Genomic DNA, 25,854 nt, shown 5'->3' with positions numbered 1-25,854 from the left:
TACACAAATCTGAATGGGGAGCACGGTGGAAGAGAGGTTAGTGCGTCTGCCTCACAATACAAAGGTCCTGAGTAGTCCTGGGTTCAATCCCAGGCTCGGAATCTTTCTGTGTGGAGTTTGCAGGTTCTTCCTGTGACTGTGTGGGTTCTACTCCAGCTTCCTCCCACCTCCAAAGACATGCACCTGGGGATAGGCCCCTCCCACCTCCACAGACATGCACCTGGGGATAGGCCCCTCCCACCTCCAAAGACATGCACCTGGGGATAGGTTGATTGGCAACACTAAATAGTCCCTAGTGTGTGACTGTGAGTGTGAATGTTGTCTATCTGTGTTGGCCCTGCGGTGAGGTAGCGACTTGTCCAGGGTGTACACCGCCTTCCGCCCGGTTGTAGCTGAGATAGGCGCCAGCACCCCCAGTGACCCCAAAAAGGGATTAAGCGGTTGAAATGGATGGACGGATGGATGGAGTACGGACACACTAATTAAAATACGCACAGAAATACGGACACACAAATTAAAACATACACACACACATGGAAATATGGACACAAAACACACATCGAAATACGGACACACAAAACACACGCACACACATCAAAATCGGATACACAAATTGAAACAGACTCCGCAATATAGACACACAAATAAAACACTCACACACATCGAAGTACAAACAGACAAAATAAAACACACATCGAAATACAGACAAAAAAATTTAAACATATACATGCACAATTATCGAAATACAGATACACAAATTAAAACGCACGCATTGAAATACGTACACACAAATTAAAACATACACACACATCGAAACACGGACACAAAAATTAAAACACGCAGATTTGATTACACAACAGATTGCAATACAAATACAACCTTTAGTACACGGACACGTGTACTAATCAGATTACAGACGCACAGATTGAGATATACAGACAACCATTAGTACATGGACATGTGTACTAATCAGATTACAGACGCACAGATTGAGACATACAGACACAACCATTAGTACACGGACACGTGTACCAATCAGATTATAGACGCACAGATTGAGATACTGACACAACCATTAGTACACGGACATGTGTACTAATCAGATTACAGATGCACAGATTGAGATACAAACACAACCAATAGTACACGGACATGTGTACTAATCAGATTACAGACGCACAGATTGAGAAATACACACACAACTATTAGTAAACGGACATGTGTACTAATCAGATTACAGACGCACCGATTGAGATACAGACACAACCATTAGTACACGGACACGTGTACTAATCAGATTATAGACGCACAGATTGAGATATACAGACACAACTATTAGTACACGGACATGTGTACTAATCAGAATACAGATGCACGGATTGAGATACAGACACAACCATTAGTACACGGACATGTGTACTAATCAGATTACAGACGCACAGATTGAGATACAGACACAACCATTACATGGACATGTGTATTAATGAGATTACAGACGCACAGATTGAGAAATACAGACACAACCATTAGTACACAGACATGTGCACTAATCAGATTACAGACGCACATATTGAGATAAGAATTTGCAAATACTTTTGCTGCAAACATAATTCAATAGAATTACTAATATTTGGGAAAAAGTAAGCAAACGTTTGATTGAAAATAAGGTACTTTTACAAGCAACTTTCCGATTTACAGCGTTATAAACATTTATCTTTTTCATCTGGGATAGACTCCGGCCACCTCCACGACCCCGGGAGGGACAAGCGGTAGAAAAATGGACGACACCATAAACGTTGTAAAATCCCAGCGTCTTGAAGGCAACACAGCTGCCACCACCCCTTCCCTGCGCATGCGCACCACCCATCGCCTAAGAAGCGGACATGGCGACGTCCCTGATCTGCGGACGTTTGACGGCTCGCCTGAGGACTTCAGGCCGCAGAAGCGCGATTAGCTCCGCTTCCAAGGTGAGACCCGCACCGCAATGGAGCCGAGAGTGTTGCTTTGGAGCGACCAGGGATGTGACCGTGCCGCCACCTCCCTGGTCGGCACAACATGTCGGAAATGACACGGTGACACCGTCAATTGATGAAGGTGGACCCCGACTTAAACAAGTTGAAACAATTATTGGGGTGTTACCATTTAGTGCTCAATCGTACGGAATATGTACTGAACTCTGCTATCTACTAATAAAAGTAGCAATCAATCAATCAAACGGTCAAACATGACGCCGGCGCCAGCTGCTACTGCGCATGTGCCGGATAACCCGGACCCTATGAAGCAACTAACACACACAGTCGGATCTTGTGTGTGTGTGTGTGTGTGTGTGTGTGTGTGTGTGTGTGTGTGTGTGTGTGCGTGTATCTATATCTATCTATCTGTCTGTGTCGGTTTGTTTGTGTGTGTGTATCTGTCTGTGTGTGTATCTGTCTGTGTGTTTGTGTGTCTGTGTGTTTGTGTGTCTCTGTCTGTGTGTGTTTGTGTATCTGTGTGTGAATCCGTCTGTGTGTTTGTGTGTCTGTTTGTGTGTACCTGTGTGTGAATCTGTCTGTGTGTCTGTTTGTGTGTACCTGTGTCTGTGTGTGTGAGTGTCTGTGTGTCTGTATCTGTCTGTGTGTGTCTGTTTGCTTGTGTGTGTGTATCTGTTTGTCTGTGTGTATCTGTTTGTCTGTGTGTGTCTGTTTGCTTGTGTGTGTGTGTATCTGTTTGTCTGTGTGCATGTGTGTTCACACGCACGTGTGTGTGTGTGTGTGTGTGTGCGCAGTGTTTTTGGAGCTGACCTGACCTATAGTGACCTCTAGTGTGTGTGCTGCTCCCAAAGTGAGTTGGATCAGAGTCCTTGGTTTAGGCCAGCATAGCTAAATATGTTCTTTTGTTGATTAGTACGCATTGTTGGAGACAAATATCATCATGTAGATATCAACTACACAAATATCTAAATGATGATGTCAACTACACAAATATCATCATGTAGATATCAACTACACAAATATCATAATGTAGATATCAACTACACAAATATCATCATGTAGATATCAACTACACAAATATCATAATGTAGATATCAACTACACAAATATCATCATGTAGATATCAACTACACAAATATCATCATGTAGATATCAACTACACAAATATGTAGATATCAACTACACAGATATGATGTAGATATAAACTACACAAATATAATGTAGATATCAACTACATAGATATCACGATGTAGATATCAACTACACAAATATCATGATGTAGCTATCAACTACACAAATATGATGTAGATATCAACTACACAAATATCATGATGTAGATATCAACTAAACAAATATGATAGAATAGAATATATCTTTATTGATGTTTTAGATATCAACTACACAAATATGATGATGTACATATCATCGACACAAATATGAAAATGTAGATATCAACTACACAAATATGTTGTAGATATCAACTACACAAATATGATGATGTACATATCAACTACACAAATATGATGATGTACATATCAACTACACAAATATGATAAGAATAGAATAATTATTGATGTAGCTATCAATTACACAAATATGATGATATAGATATCAACTACACAAATATGATGATGTAGATACCAACTACAAAAATATGGAATTGAAGATATCTTTATTGTTATTGTAGATATCAACTACACAAAAATTATGTTGTAGATACCAACTACACAAATATGATTATTAACCACATAAACGTGATGTTGTAGATATCAATTACACAAATATGATGACGTAGATATCAACTACACAAATATAATGTAGATATCTACACAAATATGATGATGTGGATACCAACTACACAAATATGTTGTAGATATGAACTACACAAATATGATTATCAACCACACAAATATGATGATGTGGATACCAACTACACAAATATGATTATCAACTACACAAATATGACGATAAAGTTGTCAACTTTTGGTCGCTAATAAAAAGCCTTGCCTGTACCGGAAGTAGCACATGATGTGTGCGTGACGTCACGGGTGTGAGGACTCCTAACATCCTCACATTGTTTATAATCATAGCCTCAAGCGGCAAGAGCTATTCGGACCGAGAAAGCGACAATTTTCCCATTAATTTGAGCAAGGATGAAAGATTCGTGGATAAGGAAAGTTAGAGTGAAGCACAAAAAAAAAAAAAAAAGCAACGGCTCCAGGCGGCGGCAGTGGGACCGTTTCAGATGTAATTAGACACATCTACTTGGATAATTCGAGAAGATCCCTTCTCTGCTTATTGTTTTAATAGTGTTTTAGTGAGATTATAAAGTCATACCTGAAAGTCGGATGGCTGCGGTGAACGCCAGTGTCTCTCAGAGAAGCCGATGGAGGAGCCAAGATCACAGCTGCCTTTTTGAGCTGCAGGAGGAAGTCCCATAATCCACTGAAGTCTCCGGTAAGAGCCGACTTAATATCACAATTTTCCCATCCAAAAGCTTGCTGGTTGACGTAGAGAAACATGTTCGCTTGACCGCTCAGTGTTAAAGCTAAACTACAAACAAAGAAACACAGGCTGTGCCTCGGTTGCTAAAGGCAGCTGCAATCCACCAACAGCATTCTCCTTTATAGTCTCCATTATTAATTGAACAAATTGCAAAAGATTCAGCAACACAGATATCCAAATTACTGCATAATTATGCAATGAAAAGAGACAACTTTTAGCCGCAAGTGGTGCTCGGCTAAAATGTCCCCTCCAACCTGAGACGTCACGCGTCATCATTCTGCGACGTTTTCAACAAGAAACTCCGCGGGAAATTTAAAATTGTAATTTAGTAAACTAAAGCGGCCGTATTGGCATGTGTTGCAATGTTAATATTTCATAATTGATGTATAAACTATCAGACTGTGTGGTCGCTAGTAGTGGCTTTCAGTAGGCCTTTAATGTTGTCATGATGGTGGTACTGGGCAGAACGGTGGGAGAGGGGTTAGTGCGTCTGCCTCACAATACGAAGGTCCTTAGTAGTCCTGGGTCCAATCCCGGGCTCGGGATCTTTCTGTGTGGAGTTTGCATGTTCTCCCTGTGACTGCATGGGCTTCCTCCCACCTCCAAAGACATGCACCTGGGGATAGGCCCCTCCCACCTCCAAAGACATGCACCTGGGGATAGGCCCCTCCCACCTCCAAAGACATGCACCTGGGGATAGGCCCCTCCCACCTCCAAAGACATGCACCTGGGGATAGGCCCCTCCCACCTCCAAAGGCATGCACCTGGGGATAGGCCCCTCCCACCTCCAAAGGCATGCACCTGGGGATAGGCCCCTCCCACCTCCAAAGACATGCACCTGGGGATAGGCCCCTCCCACCTCCAAAGGCATGCACCTGGGGATAGGCCCCTCCCACCTCCAAAGGCATGCACCTGGGGATAGGCCCCTCTCACCTCCAAAGACATGCACCTGGGGATAGGCCCCTCCCACCTCCAAAGACATGCACCTGGGGATAGGCCCCTCCCACCTCCAAAGACATGCACCTGGGGATAGGCCCCTCCCACCTCCAAAGGCATGCACCTGGGGATAGGCCCCTCCCACCTCCAAAGGCATGCACCTGGGGATAGGCCCCTCCCACCTCCAAAGACATGCACCTGGGGATAGGCCCCTCCCACCTCCAAAGGTATGCACCTGGGGATAGACCCCTCCCACCTCCAAAGGCATGCACCTGGGGATAGGCCCCTCTCACCTCCAAAGACATGCACCTGGGGATAGGCCCCTCCCACCTCCAAAGACATGCACCTGGGGATAGGCCCCTCCCACCTCCAAAGGCATGCACCTGGGGATAGGCCCCTCCCACCTCCAAAGACATGCACCTGGGGATAGGCCCCTCCCACCTCCAAAGACATGCACCTGGAGATAGGCCCCTCCCACCTCCAAAGACATGCACCTGGGGATAGGCCCCTCCCACCTCCAAAGACATGCACCTGGGGATAGGCCCCTCCCACCTCCAAAGACATGCACCTGGGGATAGGCCCCTCCCACCTCCAAAGACATGCACCTGGGGATAGGCCCCTCCCACCTCCAAAGGCATGCACCTGGGGATAGGCCCCTCCCACCTCCAAAGGCATGCACCTGGGGATAGGCCCCTCCCTCCTCCAAAGGCATGCACCTGGGGATAGGCCCCTCCCACCTCCAAAGGCATGCACCTGGGGATAGGCCCCTCCCACCTCCAAAGGCATGCACCTGGGGATAGGCCCCTCCCACCTCCAAAGGCATGCACCTGGGGATAGGCCCCTCCCACCTCCAAAGGCATGCACCTGGGGATAGGCCCCTCCCACCTCCAAAGGCATGCACCTGGGGATAGGCCCCTCCCACCTCCAAAGGCATGCACCTGGGGATAGGCCCCTCCCTCCTCCAAAGGCATGCACCTGGGGATAGGCCCCTCCCACCTCCAAAGGCATGCACCTGGGGATAGGCCCCTCCCACCTCCAAAGGCATGCACCTGGGGATAGGCCCCTCCCACCTCCAAAGGCATGCACCTGGGGATAGGCCCCTCCCACCTCCAAAGGCATGCACCTGGGGATAGGCCCCTCCCACCTCCAAAGGCATGCACCTGGGGATAGGCCCCTCCCACCTCCAAAGGCATGCACCTGGGGATAGGCCCCTCCCACCTCCAAAGACATGCACCTGGGGATAGGCCCCTCTCACCTCCAAAGACATGCACCTGGGGATAGGCCCCTCCCACCTCCAAAGACATGCACCTGGGGATAGGCCCCTCCCACCTCCAAAGACATGCACCTGGGGATAGGCCCCTCCCACCTCCAAAGGCATGCACCTGGGGATAGGCCCCTCCCACCTCCAAAGGCATGCACCTGGGGATAGGCCCCTCCCACCTCCAAAGACATGCACCTGGAGATAGGTTGATTGGCAACACTAAATGGTCCCTAGTGTGTGAATGTTGTCTGTCTATCTGTGTTGGCCCTGCGATGAGGTGGCGACTTGTCCAGGGTGTACTCCGCCTTCAGTCCGATTGCACCTGAGATAGGCACTAGCGCCCCCCGAAACCCCAACGGGAATAAGCGTCAGAAAATGGATGGATGTATGGATGATGGTGGTACTTTGTGAAAAAAGTTGGACAACCACTGATTTTGTTTATAGGGAAACTGCAGTTTTTAAGAAATGTTGTGTACCATTCACAATCTTTTTGTTTTTCTTTTTTTATGCAGTGTAGATTGTAAATGAATGCTCGATCTATAAAGTGCTGTAAAAAACATCCAAACACCTCCTTCAAGGTTTTTATACACACTGTAAGTACAGATGTAGTATTTAATAGCATGTGATATTTACATATTTTGACGATTTTATAAAGTTTTAATGTCAGAGACACATCACAACGCTCACTTTCCCTTCAACAACAACAAGACTACTAATCATGGCAGACTTGATGAGAGACAACAAAGACTACTTTGATGATCCAGAAACTTCTATTTTTGAGCCTGAAAGTAAGGAGGATGATCTACACGTTTCAGAAGCTAAACAGATGCAGCTTTAGTCAAACAATAAGCATCATGTAGCAGTATTGCTAAGTGCTAAACAAGATATAACAATATAATAAAACAATCACTTACTGTACAATGTCTGCTCTTACTGGGATAAAGACTGATGGGATGTTTATATCTTCCCCTTTACATCAACAATTCATTGTGTCTTTTTGGCCATCAGGGGGTCTAAGTTGGATGTCAAAGTGGACCAACTTATATGTTTATGTCCACAACCTTCTCCTATCATCTCGAATTATTATTCACCAACTCAGCCCATGCAGCAGCTCAGTATGTTAATATAGCAGCATAAGCTAGTTAGCTCTCTAAAAGTAGTGCCTCTGCATTAGAACTTGTAATACCAATATGACTAATATGTGTTAATATTCAGGTCATGACATGTAAATGGAGTATTGTTGGTGCTTCTTGTATGTTTTATTAGAGGACTTAATGGGCGTAGTAGTGTAATCTCATTATCTGCATTGTTAGCCACCTCTTACTTGCTGTATTTAACTAGTTAGAATGCATAAAAAAGGTCAGTTTATGGGTTGTTGTCCTACGTAAGGATTGTGATTGATAGGCAACATCAAAAAGTGCAGTTGTGTTTAAATGCCCATAAGAAAGTTTGAAAGACCTACTTCCTCTTCTAGGTTCTAGCGGGATCCTGGGGCCTGACTGGAGGCCATGTGTGCCAGCTGCAGCAGCAGAGGAGCCTCTCCTTGCACGAGTACATGAGCATCGGCCTGCTGAAGGAGGCCGGCATCGCCGTGCCCGAGGGCATGGTGGCCGCCTCCCCGGACCAGGCCTACTCCGTGGCCAAGCAGATCGGTCAGTCAAACATTCCAAATTGTCCAATCGCAGGTCTGCTTACTCACAGCTTACAGGTTACTTACTTCCTGATCTCCACTCTTCATGGCTCCACTCTTCTCCACACTCAATTACTCCACTTGAAAGGTGCTCGCAAACCTTGGCACAATTTCAACATATGGGCTTTTAGGGCCGATACTGATTATTAGGAGTCAGGAGGCCCGGAAGTGTTATTAAAGATAATATTTTATGTCAGGAAACACTTGTTTTAACATTATGTTTAGGAAAGGTGGGAGCAGTGGTGACATAATGTTTGATGTTGTGTTTATTAAGTGTGTCTTAGAGCAGTGGTTCTCAAATGGGGGTACTTGAAGGTATGCCAAGGGGGACGTGAGATTTGTAAAACATATTTTAAAAGTTGCAACAATTCAAAAATCCTTTATAAATATATTCATTGAATAATGCTTCAACAAAATATGAATGCAAGTTCATAAAGTGTGAAAAATGCAACAATATTCAGTGTTGACAGCTAGATTTTTTGTGGACATGTTCCATAAATATTGATGTTAAAGATTTATTTTTTTTGTGAAGAAATATTTATAAGTAAGTTGATGAATCCAGATGGATCTCTATTACAATCCCCAAAGAGGACACTTTAACTTGATGATTACTTCTATGTTAGAAATCTTTATTTATAAGTGAACCACTTGTTTATTTTTCAACAAGTTTTTAATTATTTTTATATCTTTTTTTCCAAATAGTTCAAGAAAGACCACTACAAATGAGCAATATTTTGCACTCTTATACAATTTAATAAATCAGACACTGTATTTTACTTCTTTATCTCTTTTTTTTTCCAACCAAAAATAATTCTTTGCTGTGATTAGGGGGTACTTGAATTAAAAACATGTTGACAGGGGGTACATCACTGAAAAAAGGTTGAGAACCCCACTGTCTTAGGGGAACATCAATTATTATTAGTAGTCAGGAGGTCCATAAGTGTTATTCATTAGCAGTAAAAGTGATTAAAGATAACATCATGTGTCATAATGTTTGATGTTGCGTTTATTAGGTGTGTCTAAGAGGAACATCAATTATTATTAGTAGTCAGGATCAGGGGCGTCACTAGACCTAATACTGTACTGGGGCACAAATAATACTGTACTGGGGCACACCTGGGGCATAAATAATACTGTACTGGGGCACAAATAATTCATGTGAGCGTGCAAAGCGCGCAAGCAAAAACATTTTTAGCACTTATTTATCATATAAAATACATAAGTGAAGTGAATTATATTTATATAGCGCTTTTCTCAAGTGACTCAAAGCGCTTTACATAGTGACACCCGATATCTAAGTTACATCAAACCAGTGTGGGTGGCACTGGGAGCAGGTGGGTAAAGTGTCTTGCCCAAGGACACAACGGCAGTGACTAGGATGGCACAAGCGGGAATCAAACCTGCAACCCTAAAGTTGCTGGCATGGCCACTCTACCAACCGAGCTATGCCGCCCCATCACAGATGCTGGCTTTTGAACTTTGCGCCCAGAACAATCCGGGTGGTTATTTTCCTCTTTGTTCCGCAGGACACGACGTCCACAGTTTCCAAAAACAATTTGAAATGTGGACTCCTCAGACCACAGACCACTTTTCCACTTTGCATCAATCCATCTTTGATGAACTCGGGTCCAGCGAAACTGGCGGCATTTCTGGGTGTTGTTGATAAATGGCTTTGGCTTTGCATAGTAGAGTTTTAACTTGCACTTAACAGATGTAGCGACGAACTGTAGTTACTGACAGTGGTTTTCTGAAGTCTTCCTGAGCTCATGTGGTGATATCCTTTACACACTGATGTCGGTTTTTGATGCAGTACCGCTGGAGGGATATAAATAGTGCTTTAAACTATGAAATCATATCAGATGATGTTGTATGGATTTTTGATGAACCGCCTGAAATTAACTAATGCATTTGACCTACTTGTGCACTTTTTTACTCCAGACTTCTAAACTGCTACTGGTAAAAGCAAAAAGGAAGAGCAATGAATCTTTTTGAAATGTATATTGGAGTATTGCATTTATAATCATCTGCAAATTCAACATCTACAAAAGTAAAACAAAAAATAAAGCACCCCTACATCTCTGGGTTCTTTTATATTATTTAATTTCCATTAATGGCAATGTGGTTAATCCTATTTCAGATACACAAAACTATAAAATATACACAAAACAATAAAACCACAGTAGTAGAATAAATGAACAACTGTTGTGTGTCTGTTCAGGGAATCATTTTCTGAGAAGTAAACTGTAACGTCTCCTTTTCATTTTTTGCAAACTGGTCAATCACTCTGGACAGACATGTAAATATTACAGTAACTGTTATACTGCTGGGTCATGTCATAAAAGTGGATTGTGTGTCATTTTTAGTGAGTCGCAGTCAAATTTGTGCATGAAAAAAAATAAGTTTAGGGAGAAAAAAATCAAATTGTGGCAACAAAACCAGATATTTTTAGCCATTTTTCTAGTGACTATTACAACGAAACCAGATATTTTTAGCCTTTTTTCTAGTGACTATTAGTGAGTATTTTAGCAAAAGGCAAACCGACTAACAAGTTGGAGGAGGACTCAGGACAGACATGGAAATATTTAAAAAAAAAATCTAAATGGGGCAACAAAACCCGATATTTTCAGCTATCTTTCTGAAAACAAATACAGAAATGTTACTATTTTTTCTGGAAACAAAACCAGATGCTTTAGCTGTAGCCATTTTTCTGGAGACAAAACAAGATTATTTTAGTCAAAGTCACACTGATTAACAAGACAAGTCTACTGTGGTATTTTTCTGTGAAATAAACTTGAATGATTAAAAAATTTGGCTCACGACTTGATATGGAAAAATGTTTTTCTTCCTGAAGATAAACCATTTGAGAAGCACTCAACTCACACATGCTTACTCTAAATCATTATTGATGCAGAAGCAGCAGACAATAACCAACATTATGTTTCATGTTCATTGGAAATTCCCCCGACAGCTCGTACAGCAAATGAATATGTTTGTCTTGATACAAGGAATAACGTTAGCTAACTTAGCATCAACTTAAGACAATGATGTTGCCTAGCTAGCTAGGACATCACTTACACCTGTCATTCCTGCTGCTTCTTCCCTGCTGCGGGCGAATAACTTTCTGATATCCATCTAGAAGTTACAGTTTGAGTCAAATCCAAATCAAAATAATATAATTAACAAATTGTTGTTGGCTAACGTTACCTACCCGAGCAGTGATTCGCATCCCCCCCCCCCTCTCTCTCTCAACTGAAGTCTCATCCACACGTGAATAAATTACCATATTAAGTAGCCATGTGCTCATTGTTACGTGGAGTGAATACAGTAGCAATCAATTACCATACTAAGTAGTATGTGTGCTGTTTATGTTATGTAGACTTAAAACTCTGAAGCATTTTTTCTTTATTGGTGAAATTTTTACTGGGGCACTGCAGATCAACACTGGGGCACGTGCCCCAGTGAAATCTGTCTGGCGACGCCCCTGGTCAGGATGTCCAGAAGTGTTATTCATTAGCAGTAAAAGTGATTAAAGATAACATCATATGTCATAATGTTTGATGTTGTGTTTATTAGGTGTGTCTAAGAGGAACATCAATTATTATTAGTAGTCAGGATGTCCATAAGTGATATTCATTAGCAGTAAAAGTAATTAAAGATATCATATGTCAGTAAACAGTTGTTTTAACATTATGTTTAGGAAAGGTGGGAGCAGTAGTGACATGATGTTTGATGTTCTTTAACATCAAACCCCTTTATTAGTTTATATAAAGTTCCTTTAACAACTATAATTGCTTTTTAATGCGTGATGAAGGCGCACACTTCCTGACTCCTTTTTGACCCTCGCCCCGTTCCGTAGCGTGAGGAAGTTTAATGGTGTCCAGTAATTGTGGAGCTACAAGCAGGAAAGTAGCAAGCAGGAAGAAAGATAGATAGATAGATAGATTGTACGTTATTGATTCCTTCAGGAGAGTTCCTTCAGGAAAACTAAAAGGAGGACATGATGGAAATGTGCGATGACAAGAGCAGACTATTTCCTCTGGAGCCAACGCAGCTTGTAGAGCGGAGGAGCTTCACGTCCATGTGGACCTTCATAACTTCACATGGAGATTGTTACTCCAACTGCTTTCGGAAGATGGAATACAAGCTCAGCAGAAACAACTTTGGTGTCATTCACCAATCACACACTCGGCTCTGATCCACTTAACAAAGAAAAATGATCCTACATTCCAATTCTGATATTTCTACATCAGTAAATATTTGAATGCAGATTGACATGAAGTTTATTCATGTTCTGATTGATAGTCTTTGATTACAGAATGTTCCTCAGGCTGAATATTACATTTGATTTCTGAAATGTAGAAGGTTGAAATATTGTCATGCAGAGATACAAAGAACTTGTACGAGATGACAAGTACAGAATATTTATTCAGGTAGAAATATCACAGACTACATTTGCAAAACAACTTTGACAATCAAATCATGATTGTAACATTTTGGGTTATTTAAGTGTGAAACTGCTATTTAAACATGGAAGTGTAGCTCCTCCTCTCTGTGTGCAAGTGCTCCTACAGCAGGAATCCAAACTCTGTATTCCTACACAAATCTGACAAGACACCAACACACTTCAGGTCATTTTTTAATTCTCATTACGTAATGTTTACCTTTAACTCCACAAACATTTGTGTAAATGAGGCCCCTGAACCTTCTTAAAGGGCCAGCGCTGCCAAACAGTGTGTCCAGAATGTGCTCTCATGTGTGTCAGGTTCCAAGGACCTGGTGGTTAAAGCTCAGGTCCTGGCGGGCGGCAGAGGCAAGGGCACCTTCGAAGGCGGACTTAAGGGAGGAGTCAAGATCGTCTACTCGTAAGTATGTCCCCTGCTCGCCATTCCACGCTTCAGCTGCCCATTCCTCTGCCCGTCTGTCCCAGGCCGGAGGAGGCGCGAGACATTTCCTCCCAGATGATCGGCCGCAAGCTGTACACCAAGCAGACGGGGGAGGCGGGCCGCATCTGCAACCAGGTGTTCATCTGTGAGCGCAGGTATCCTCGCAGGGAGTACTACTTCGCCATCACCATGGAGAGGTCATTCCAGGTCAGTCTCAACATTCTTACCTTCCAGCAGCCACTTTAGTCCCATATTCATACCTATCCATCTTCTTCCAGTATTGTGTAGAAATACACCCAATTACATATCCATACCTATCCATCTTCTTCCAGTATTGTGTAGAAATACACCCAATTACATATCCATACCTATCCATCTTCTTGCAGTATTGTGTAGAAATACATGTTCAACATTTCCTTTCAGGGTTACTGTCGGTACTGATAGGAATGTTCCTCCAAGTGTCACTATGACATGACATCATCACTTACTAGTAATGTGCTGGGAGGGTGACTATAACATGACATCATCACTTACTAATAGTGTGCTGTGAGGGTGAGTGACTATGACATGACATCATCACTTACTAGTAGTGTGCTGGGAGGGTGAGTGACTATGACATGACATCACTTACTAGTAGTGTGCTGTGAGGGTGAGTGACTATGACATGACATCATCACTTACTAGTAGTGTGCTGTGAGGGTGAGTGACTATGACATGACATCATCACTTACTAGTAGTGTGCTGTGAGGGTGAGTGACTATGACATGACATCATCACTTACTAATAGTGTGCTGTGAGGGTGAGTGACTATGACATGACATCATCACTTACTAGTAGTGTGCTGGGAGGGTGAGTGACTATGACATGACATCACTTACTAGTAGTGTGCTGTGAGGGTGAGTGACTATGACATGACATCATCACTTACTAGTAGTGTGCTGGGAGGGTGAGTGACTATGACATGACATCATCACTTACTAGTAGTGTGCTGTGAGGGTGAGTGACTATGACATGACATCATCACTTACTAGTAGTGTGCTGGGAGGGTGAGTGACTAGGACATGACATCATCACTTACTAGTAGTGTGCTGTGAGGGTGAGTGACTATGACATGACATCATCACTTACTAGTAGTGTGCTGTGAGGGTGAGTGACTATGACATGACATCATCACTTACTAGTAGTGTGCTGTGAGGGTGAGTGACTATGACATGACATCATCACTTACTAGTAGTGTGCTGGGAGGGTGAGTGACTATGACATGACATCATCACTTACTAGTAGTGTGCTGTGAGGGTGAGTGACTATGACATGACATCATCACTTACTAGTAGTGTGGTGTGAGGGTGAGTGACTATGACATGACATCATCACTTACTAGTAGTGTGCTGGGAGGGTGAGTGACTATGACATGACATCATCACTTACTAGTAGTGTGCTGTGAGGGTGAGTGACTATGACATGACATCATCACTTACTAGTAGTGTGCTGGGAGGGTGAGTGACTATGACATGACATCATCACTTACTAGTAGTGTGCTGGGAGGGTGAGTGACTATGACATGACATCATCACTTACTAGTAGTGTGCTGTGAGGGTGAGTGACTATGACATGACATCATCACTTACTAGTAGTGTGCTGTGAGGGTGAGTGACTATGACATGACATCATCACTTACTAGTAGTGTGCTGTGAGGGTGAGTGACTATGACATGACATCATCACTTACTAGTAGTGTGCTGTGAGGGTGAGTGACTGACATGACATCATCACTTACTAGTAGTGTGCTGTGAGGGTGAGTGACTATGACATGACATCATCACTTACTAGTAGTGTGCTGGGAGGGTGAGTGACTATGACATGACATCATCACTTACTAGTAGTGTGCTGGGAGGGTGAGTGACTATGACATGACATCATCACTTACTAGTAGTGTGCTGGGAGGGTGAGTGACTATGACATGACATCATCACTTACTAGTAGTGTGCTGTGAGGGTGAGTGACTATGACATGACATCATCACTTACTAGTAGTGTGCTGTGAGGGTGAGTGACTATGACATGACATCATCACTTACTAGTAGTGTGCTGTGAGGGTGAGTGACTATGACATGACATCATCACTTACTAGTAGTGTGCTGTGAGGGTGAGTGACTATGACATGACATCATCACTTACTAGTAGTGTGCTGGGAGGGTGAGTGACTATGATATGACATCATCACTTACTAGTAGTGTGCTGGGAGGGTGAGTGACTATGACATGACATCATCACTTACTAGTAGTGTGCTGGGAGGGTGAGTGACTATGACATGACATCATCACTTACTAGTAGTGTGCTGGGAGGGTGAGTGACTATGACATGACATCCTCACTTACTAGTAGTGTGCTGGGAGGGTGAGTGACTATGACATGACATCATCACTTACTAGTAGTGTGCTGTGAGGGTGAGTGACTATGACATGACATCATCACTTACTAGTAGTGTGGTGTGAGGGTGAGTGACTATGACATGACATCAATTACTAGTAGTGTGCTGTGAGGGTGAGTGACTATGACATGACATCATCACTTACTAGTAGTGTGCTGTGAGGGTGAGTGACTATGACATGACATCATCACTAGTAGTGTGCTGGGAGGGTGAGTGACTATGACATGACATCATCAATTACTAGTAGTGTGCTGTGAGGGTGAGTGACTATGACATGACATCATCACTTACTAGTAGTGTGCTGTGAGGGTGAGTGACTATGACATGACATCATCACTTACTAGTAGTGTGCTGTGAGGGTGAGTGACTATGACATGACATCATCACTTACTAGTAGTGTGCTGTGAGGGTGAGTGACTATGACATGACATCATCACTTACTAGTAGTGTGCTGTGAGGGTGAGTGATTATGACATGACATCAATTACTAGTAGTGTGCTGTGAGGGTGAGTGACTATGACATGACATCATCACTTACTAGTAGTGTGCTGTGAGGGTGAGTGACTATGACATGACATCAATTACTAGTAGTGTGCTGGGAGGGTGAGTGACTATGACATGACATCATCACTTACTAGTAGTGTGCTGTGAGGGTGAGTGACTATGACATGACATCATCACTAGTAGTGTGCTGGGAGGGTGAGTGACTATGACATGACATCATCACTTACTAGTAGTGTGCTGTGAGGGTGAGTGACTATGACATGACATCATCACTTACTAGTAGTGTGCTGTGAGGGTGAGTGACTATGACATGACATCATCAATTACTAGTAGTGTGGTGTGAGGGTGAGTGACTATGACATGACATCATCACTTACTAGTAGTGTGCTGGGAGGGTGAGTGACTATGACATGACATCATCACTTACTAGTAGTGTGCTGGGAGGGTGAGTGACTATGACATGACATCATCACTTACTAGTAGTGTGCTGTGAGGGTGAGTGACTATGACATGACATCACTTACTAGTAGTGTGCTGGGAGGGTGAGTGACTATGACATGACATCATCACTTACTAGTAGTGTGCTGTGAGGGTGAGTGACTATGACATGACATCATCACTTACTAGTAGTGTGCTGTGAGGGTGAGTGACTATGACATGACATCATCACTTACTAGTAGTGTGCTGGGAGGGTGAGTGACTATGACATGACATCATCACTTACTAGTAGTGTGCTGTGAGGGTGAGTGACTATGACATGACATCATCACTTACTAGTAGTGTGCTGTGAGGGTGAGTGACTATGACATGACATCATCACTTACTAGTAGTGTGCTGGGAGGGTGAGTGACTATGACATGACATCATCACTTACTAGTAGTGTGCTGTGAGGGTGAGTGACTATGACATGACATCATCACTTACTAGTAGTGTGCTGGGAGGGTGAGTGACTATGACATGACATCATCACTTACTAGTAGTGTGCTGTGAGGGTGAGTGACTATGACATGACATCATCACTTACTAGTAGTGTGCTGTGAGGGTGAGTGACTATGACATGACATCACTAGTAGTGTGCTGGGAGGGTGAGTGACTATGACATGACATCATCACTTACTAGTAGTGTGCTGTGAGGGTGAGTGACTATGACATGACATCACTAGTAGTGTGCTGGGAGGGTGAGTGACTATGACATGACATCATCACTTACTAGTAGTGTGCTGTGAGGGTGAGTGACTATGACATGACATCATCACTTACTAGTAGTGTGCTGTGAGGGTGAGTGACTATGACATGACATCACTAGTAGTGTGCTGGGAGGGTGAGTGACTATGACATGACATCATCACTTACTAGTAGTGTGCTGTGAGGGTGAGTGACTATGACATGACATCATCAATTACTAGCAGTGTGCTGTGAGGGTGAGTGACTATGACATGACATCATCACTTACTAGTAGTGTGCTGTGAGGGTGAGTGACTATGACATGACATCATCACTTACTAGTAGTGTGCTGTGAGGGTGAGTGACTATGACATGACATCACTAGTAGTGTGCTGGGAGGGTGAGTGACTATGACATGACATCATCACTTACTAGTAGTGTGCTGGGAGGGTGAGTGACTATGACATGACATCATCACTTACTAGTAGTGTGCTGGGAGGGTGAGTGACTATGACATGACATCATCAATTACTAGCAGTGTGCTGTGAGGGTGAGTGACTATGACATGACATCATCACTTACTAGTAGTGTGCTGGGAGGGTGAGTGACTATGACATGACATCATCAATTACTAGCAGTGTGCTGTGAGGGTGAGTGACTATGACATGACATCATCACTTACTAGTAGTGTGCTGTGAGGGTGAGTGACTATGACATGACATCATCACTTACTAGTAGTGTGCTGTGAGGGTGAGTGACTATGACATGACATCATCACTTACTAGTAGTGTGCTGTGAGGGTGAGTGACTATGACATGACATCATCACTTACTAGTAGTGTGCTGTGAGGGTGAATGACTATGACATGACATCATCACTTACTAGCAGTGTGCTGTGAGGGTGAGTGACTATGACATGACATCATCAATTACTAGCAGTGTGCTGTGAGGGTGAGTGACTATGACATGACATCATCACTTACTAGTATTGTGCTGGGAGGGTGAGTGACTATGACATGACATCATCAATTACTAGCAGTGTGCTGTGAGGGTGAGTGACTATGACATGACATCATCACTTACTAGTAGTGTGCTGTGAGGGTGAGTGACTATGACATGACATCATCACTTACTAGTAGTGTGCTGTGAGGGTGAGTGACTATGACATGACATCATCACTTACTAGTAGTGTGCTGTGAGGGTGAGTGACTATGACATGACATCATCACTTACTAGCAGTGTGCTGTGAGGGTGAGTGACTATGACATGACATCATCACTTACTAGTAGTGTGCTGTGAGGGTGAGTGACTATGACATGACATCATCACTTACTAGCAGTGTGCTGTGAGGGTGAGTGACTATGACATGACATCATCAATTACTAGCAGTGTGCTGGGAGGGTGAGTGACTATGACATGACATCATCACTTACTAGTAGTGTGCTGGGAGGGTGAGTGACTATGACATGACATCATCACTTACTAGTAGTGTGCTGTGAGGGTGAGTGACTATGACATGACATCATCACTTACTAGTAGTGTGCTGTGAGGGTGAGTGACTATGACATGACATCATCACTTACTAGTAGTGTGCTGGGAGGGTGAGTGACTATGACATGACATCATCACTTACTAGTAGTGTGCTGTGAGGGTGAGTGACTATGACATGACATCATCACTTACTAGTAGTGTGCTGTGAGGGTGAGTGACTATGACATGACATCATCACTTACTAGTAGTGCGCTGTGAGGGTGAGTGACTATGACATGACATCAATTACTAGTAGTGTGCTGGGAGGGTGAGTGACTATGACATGACATCATCACTTACTAGTAGTGCGCTGTGAGGGTGAGTGACTATGACATGACATCATCACTTACTAGTAGTGTGCTGTGAGGGTGAGTGACTATGACATGACATCATCACTTACTAGTAGTGTGCTGTGAGGGTGAGTGACTATGACATGACATCATCACTTACTACTAGTGTGCTGTGAGGGTGAGTGACTATGACATGACATCATCACTTACTAGTAGTGCGCTGTGAGGGTGAGTGACTATGACATGACATCAATTACTAGTAGTGTGCTGTGAGGGTGAGTGACTAGGACATGACATCATCACTTACTAGTAGTGTGCTGTGAGGGTGAGTGACTATGACATGACATCATCACTTACTAGTAGTGTGCTGTGAGGGTGAGTGACTATGACATGACATCATCACTTACTAGTAGTGTGCTGTGAGGGTGAGTGACTATGACATGACATCATCACTTACTAGTAGTGTGCTGGGAGGGTGAGTGACTATGACATGACATCATCACTTACTAGTAGTGTGCTGTGAGGGTGAGTGACTATGACATGACATCATCACTTACTAGTAGTGTGCTGTGAGGGTGAGTGACTATGACATGACATCATCACTTACTAGTAGTGTGCTGTGAGGGTGAGTGACTATGACATGACATCATCACTTACTAGTAGTGTGCTGTGAGGGTGAGTGACTATGACATGACATCATCACTTACTAGTAGTGTGCTGTGAGGGTGAGTGACTATGACATGACATCATCACTTACTAGTAGTGTGCTGTGAGGGTGAGTGACTATGACATGACATCATCACTTACTAGTAGTGTGCTGTGAGGGTGAGTGACTATGACATGACATCATCACTTACTAGTAGTGTGCTGGGAGGGTGAGTGACTATGACATGACATCATCACTTACTAGTAGTGTGCTGTGAGGGTGAGTGACTATGACATGACATCATCACTTACTAGTAGTGTGCTGTGAGGGTGAGTGACTATGACATGACATCATCACTTACTAGTAGTGTGCTGTGAGGGTGAGTGACTATGACATGACATCATCACTTACTAGTAGTGTGCTGTGAGGGTGAGAACATCAAGCGCACCATTCCATCACCCTTGTAGGAGGTGGTAAAGTTTCCTGTAAGCAAACACGTGTCAGTCTGGTACTTCTTCACGCTCTGACAGGAAGCCTGTTTGCACCAACATCAAACATTATCAGCCACCTTATGTGCCTGCAGGTAAAGAAGACAAAATAATAGATATAAATATGTAGAAGAAAATAAATATGCAATTAACAAAATAATAGATATAAAAATGTAGGAAAATAATAGATGTAAAATATCTAGAATTATAATTATAAATATATGGAAAAGAAGATGTAAAAATGTAGAAATTTTGGATATAAATATTTAGAAAATAATTGCTGACAAAAGATATACATGTGTAGAAAATAATCGATATACAAATGTAGAAAATGGATGTAAAAATATAGAAAAAACTAGATATAAATATATTTTAAAAATCATGATGTCAAAATATAGAAAATAATAGATGTAAAAATGTAGAAATTAATAGATATAAACATGTAGAAAATAACTGATGTAATAATGTAGACAACCATATATATATATATGTATATATATATATATATATATATATATATATATATATATATATATATATATATATATATATATATATATATATATATATATATATATATATATATATATATATATATATATATATATATATATATATATATATATATATATATATATATATATATATATATATATATATATATATATATATATATATATACATAGATAGATAGATAGATAGATAGATAGATAGGAAAGTGTGTGGGCCTGAAGACAATATGCATGACAGGAAGTCCTTCCAACAACAATAGACCATGCTTTTCAGCCCACCACTAGATGGCAGCACAGTCTAACTCTGCAGCTTATTACAGTTCAAATGTGCTGAATGAGGACAGGAAACATGCTTTGTGCTGCAGGGCCCCGTGTTGATCGGCAGCTCGCAGGGGGGTGTCAACATCGAAGATGTGGCGGCAGAAAACCCAGACGCCATCGTGAAGGAGCCCATCGACATTGTGGAAGGCATCAAGATGGAGCAGGCGCTCAAGGTAAACACAGGAGGTGTTGCACCAACCTCTGATTGATGCTGAAATACAACACACCTAATAAACACAACATCAAACATGACATATCATATTCATCTTTAACAACTTTACTGCTAATGAATATCACTTATGGACCTCCTGACTACTAATAATAATTGATGTTCCTCTTAGACACACCTAATAAACACAACATCAAACATTATGTCACTACTGCTCCCACCTTTCCTAAACATAATGTTAAAACAACTGTCTACTGACGTATAATGTTATCTGTTCCTCAACCAGTGTGTGGGTGACTAGTAGTTCCAGTAGAAGTGTGTGGGTGGATGTACCACAGCAGGTGACTAGTAGTTCCAGTAGAAGTGTGTGTGTGGATGTGCCACAGCAGGTGACTAGTAGTTCCAGTAGAAGTGTGTGGGTGGATGTGCCACAGCAGGTGACTAGTAGTTCTAGTAGAAGTGTGTGGGTGGATGTGCCACAGCAGGTGACTAGTAGTTCCAGTAGAAGTGTGTGGGTGGATGTGCCACAGCAGGTGACTAGTAGTTCCAGTAGAAGTGTGTGGGTGGATGTGCCACAGCAGGTGACTAGTAGTTCCAGTAGAAGTGTGTGGGTGGATGTGCCACAGCAGGTGACTAGTAGTTCCAGTAGAAGTGTGTGGGTGGATGTACCACAGCAGGTGACTAGTAGTTCCAGTAGAAGTGTGTGGGTGGATGTACCACAGCAGGTGACTAGTAGTTCCAGTAGAAGTGTGTGGGTGGATGTGCCACAGCAGGTGACTAGTAGTTCCAGTAGAAGTGTGTGGGTGGATGTACCACAGCAGGTGACTAGTAGTTCCAGTAGAAGTGTGTGGGTGGATGTGCCACAGCAGGTGACTAGTAGTTCCAGTAGAAGTGTGTGGGTGGATGTACCACAGCATGTGACTAGTAGTTCTAGTAGAAGTGTGTGGGTGGATGTGCCACAGCAGGTGACTAGTAGTTCCAGTAGAAGTGTGTGGGTGGATGTGCCACAGCAGGTGACTAGTAGTTCTAGTAGAAGTGTGTGGGTGGATGTGCCACAGCAGGTGACTAGTAGTTCCAGTAGAAGTGTGTGGGTGGATGTGCCACAGCAGGTGACTAGTAGTTCTAGTAGAAGTGTGTGGGTGGATGTGCCACAGCAGGTGACTAGTAGTTCCAGTAGAAGTGTGTGGGTGGATGTACCACAGCAGGTGACTAGTAGTTCTAGTAGAAGTGTGTGGGTGGATGTGCCACAGCAGGTGACTAGTAGTTCCAGTAGAAGTGTGTGGGTGGATGTACCACAGCAGGTGACTAGTAGTTCCAGTAGAAGTGTGTGGGTGGATGTGCCACAGCAGGTGACTAGTAGTTCCAGTAGAAGTGTGTGGGTAGATGTGCCACAGCAGGTGACTAGTAGTTCCAGTAGAAGTGTGTGGGTGGATGTGCCACAGCAGGTGACTAGTAGTTCCAGTAGAAGTGTGTGGGTGGATGTGCCACAGCAGGTGACTAGTAGTTCCAGTAGAAGTGTGTGGGTGGATGTACCACAGCAGGTGACTAGTAGTTCCAGTAGAAGTGTGTGGGTGGATGTACCACAGCAGGTGACTAGTAGTTCCAGTAGAAGTGTGTGGGTGGATGTGCCACAGCAGGTGACTAGTAGTTCCAGTAGAAGTGTGTGGGTGGATGTGCCACAGCAGGTGACTAGTAGTTCTAGTAGAAGTGTGTGGGTGGATGTGCCACAGCAGGTGACTAGTAGTTCCAGTAGAAGTGTGTGGGTGGATGTACCACAGCAGGTGACTAGTAGTTCCAGTAGAAGTGTGTGGGTGGATGTACCACAGCAGGTGACTAGTAGTTCCAGTAGAAGTGTGTGGGTGGATGTGCCACAGCAGGTGACTAGTAGTTCCAGTAGAAGTGTGTGGGTGGATGTGCCACAGCAGGTGACTAGTAGTTCCAGTAGAAGTGTGTGGGTGGATGTGCCACAGCAGGTGACTAGTAGTTCCAGTAGAAGTGTGTGGGTGGATGTGCCACAGCAGGTGACTAGTAGTTCCAGTAGAAGTGTGTGGGTGGATGTGCCACAGCAGGTGACTAGTAGTTCCAGTAGAAGTGTGTGGGTGGATGTGCCACAGCAGGTGACTAGTAGTTCCAGTAGAAGTGTGTGGGTGGATGTGCCACAGCAGGTGACTAGTAGTTCCAGTAGAAGTGTGTGGGTGGATGTGCCACAGCAGGTGACTAGTAGTTCCAGTAGAAGTGTGTGGGTGGATGTACCACAGCAGGTGACTAGTAGTTCCAGTAGAAGTGTGTGGGTAGATGTGCCACAGCAGGTGACTAGTAGTTCCAGTAGAAGTGTGTGGGTGGATGTGCCACAGCAGGTGACTAGTAGTTCCAGTAGAAGTGTGTGGGTGGATGTGCCACAGCAGGTGACTAGTAGTTCCAGTAGAAGTGTGTGGGTGGATGTGCCACAGCAGGTGACTAGTAGTTCCAGTAGAAGTGTGTGGGTGGATGTGCCACAGCAGGTGACTAGTAGTTCCAGTAGAAGTGTGTGGGTGGATGTACCACAGCAGGTGACTAGTAGTTCCAGTAGAAGTGTGTGGGTAGATGTGCCACAGCAGGTGACTAGTAGTTCCAGTAGAAGTGTGTGGGTGGATGTGCCACAGCAGGTGACTAGTAGTTCCAGTAGAAGTGTGTGGGTGGATGTACCACAGCAGGTGACTAGTAGTTCCAGTAGAAGTGTGTGGGTGGATGTGCCACAGCAGGTGACTAGTAGTTCCAGTAGAAGTGTGTGGGTGGATGTACCACAGCAGGTGACTAGTAGTTCCAGTAGAAGTGTGTGGGTGGATGTGCCACAGCAGGTGACTAGTAGTTCCAGTAGAAGTGTGTGGGTGGATGTACCACAGCAGGTGACTAGTAGTTCTAGTAGAAGTGTGTGGGTGGATGTGCCACAGCAGGTGACTAGTAGTTCCAGTAGAAGTGTGTGGGTGGATGTACCACAGCAGGTGACTAGTAGTTCCAGTAGAAGTGTGTGGGTGGATGTGCCACAGCAGGTGACTAGTAGTTCCAGTAGAAGTGTGTGGGTGGATGTGCCACAGCAGGTGACTAGTAGTTCTAGTAGAAGTGTGTGGGTGGATGTGCCACAGCAGGTGACTAGTAGTTCCAGTAGAAGTGTGTGGGTGGATGTGCCACAGCAGGTGACTAGTAGTTCTAGTAGAAGTGTGTGGGTGGATGTGCCACAGCAGGTGACTAGTAGTTCCAGTAGAAGTGTGTGGGTGGATGTACCACAGCAGGTGACTAGTAGTTCTAGTAGAAGTGTGTGGGTGGATGTGCCACAGCAGGTGACTAGTAGTTCCAGTAGAAGTGTGTGGGTGGATGTACCACAGCAGGTGACTAGTAGTTCCAGTAGAAGTGTGTGGGTGGATGTGCCACAGCAGGTGACTAGTAGTTCCAGTAGAAGTGTGTGGGTAGATGTGCCACAGCAGGTGACTAGTAGTTCCAGTAGAAGTGTGTGGGTGGATGTGCCACAGCAGGTGACTAGTAGTTCCAGTAGAAGTGTGTGGGTGGATGTGCCACAGCAGGTGACTAGTAGTTCCAGTAGAAGTGTGTGGGTGGATGTACCACAGCAGGTGACTAGTAGTTCCAGTAGAAGTGTGTGGGTGGATGTACCACAGCAGGTGACTAGTAGTTCCAGTAGAAGTGTGTGGGTGGATGTGCCACAGCAGGTGACTAGTAGTTCCAGTAGAAGTGTGTGGGTGGATGTGCCACAGCAGGTGACTAGTAGTTCTAGTAGAAGTGTGTGGGTGGATGTGCCACAGCAGGTGACTAGTAGTTCCAGTAGAAGTGTGTGGGTGGATGTACCACAGCAGGTGACTAGTAGTTCCAGTAGAAGTGTGTGGGTGGATGTACCACAGCAGGTGACTAGTAGTTCCAGTAGAAGTGTGTGGGTGGATGTGCCACAGCAGGTGACTAGTAGTTCCAGTAGAAGTGTGTGGGTGGATGTGCCACAGCAGGTGACTAGTAGTTCCAGTAGAAGTGTGTGGGTGGATGTACCACAGCAGGTGACTAGTAGTTCCAGTAGAAGTGTGTGGGTGGATGTGCCACAGCAGGTGACTAGTAGTTCCAGTAGAAGTGTGTGGGTGGATGTACCACAGCAGGTGACTAGTAGTTCCAGTAGAAGTGTGTGGGTGGATGTGCCACAGCAGGTGACTAGTAGTTCCAGTAGAAGTGTGTGGGTGGATGTGCCACAGCAGGTGACTAGTAGTTCCAGTAGAAGTGTGTGGGTGGATGTGCCACAGCAGGTGACTAGTAGTTCCAGTAGAAGTGTGTGGGTGGATGTGCCACAGCAGGTGACTAGTAGTTCCAGTAGAAGTGTGTGGGTGGATGTGCCACAGCAGGTGACTAGTAGTTCCAGTAGAAGTGTGTGGGTGGATGTGCCACAGCAGGTGACTAGTAGTTCCAGTAAAAGTGTGTGGGTGGATGTGCCACAGCAGGTGACTAGTAGTTCCAGTAAAAGTGTGTGGGTGGATGTGCCACAGCAGGTGACTAGTAGTTCCAGTAGAAGTGTGTGGGTGGATGTGCC

General features: G+C 44.0%; 1 protein-coding gene across 1 annotated transcript in view; it reads left to right on the top strand.

Moving 5' to 3' along the window:
• Nucleotides 1-1,808: 1,808 nt before the first annotated feature.
• sucla2 (succinate-CoA ligase ADP-forming subunit beta) overlaps nucleotides 1,809-25,854 on the top strand; it is a 34,263-nt gene continuing 10,217 nt past the window's right edge. The window contains exons 1-5 of the mRNA XM_061918144.1: nucleotides 1,809-1,967; nucleotides 8,147-8,324; nucleotides 13,125-13,224; nucleotides 13,290-13,452; nucleotides 21,172-21,300. Coding sequence (XP_061774128.1) covers nucleotides 1,884-1,967; nucleotides 8,147-8,324; nucleotides 13,125-13,224; nucleotides 13,290-13,452; nucleotides 21,172-21,300 — 654 coding nt within the window. The 5' untranslated portion in view covers nucleotides 1,809-1,883. The remainder of the gene's footprint in view (nucleotides 1,968-8,146; nucleotides 8,325-13,124; nucleotides 13,225-13,289; nucleotides 13,453-21,171; nucleotides 21,301-25,854) is intronic.

Source organism: Nerophis ophidion, linkage group LG13 (assembly GCF_033978795.1).
Source record: "Nerophis ophidion isolate RoL-2023_Sa linkage group LG13, RoL_Noph_v1.0, whole genome shotgun sequence".
Taxonomy (NCBI): domain Eukaryota; kingdom Metazoa; phylum Chordata; class Actinopteri; order Syngnathiformes; family Syngnathidae; genus Nerophis; species Nerophis ophidion.
The sequence above is the reverse complement of the archived record's forward strand: the minus strand, read 5'-3'. Positions and strand labels throughout refer to the sequence as shown.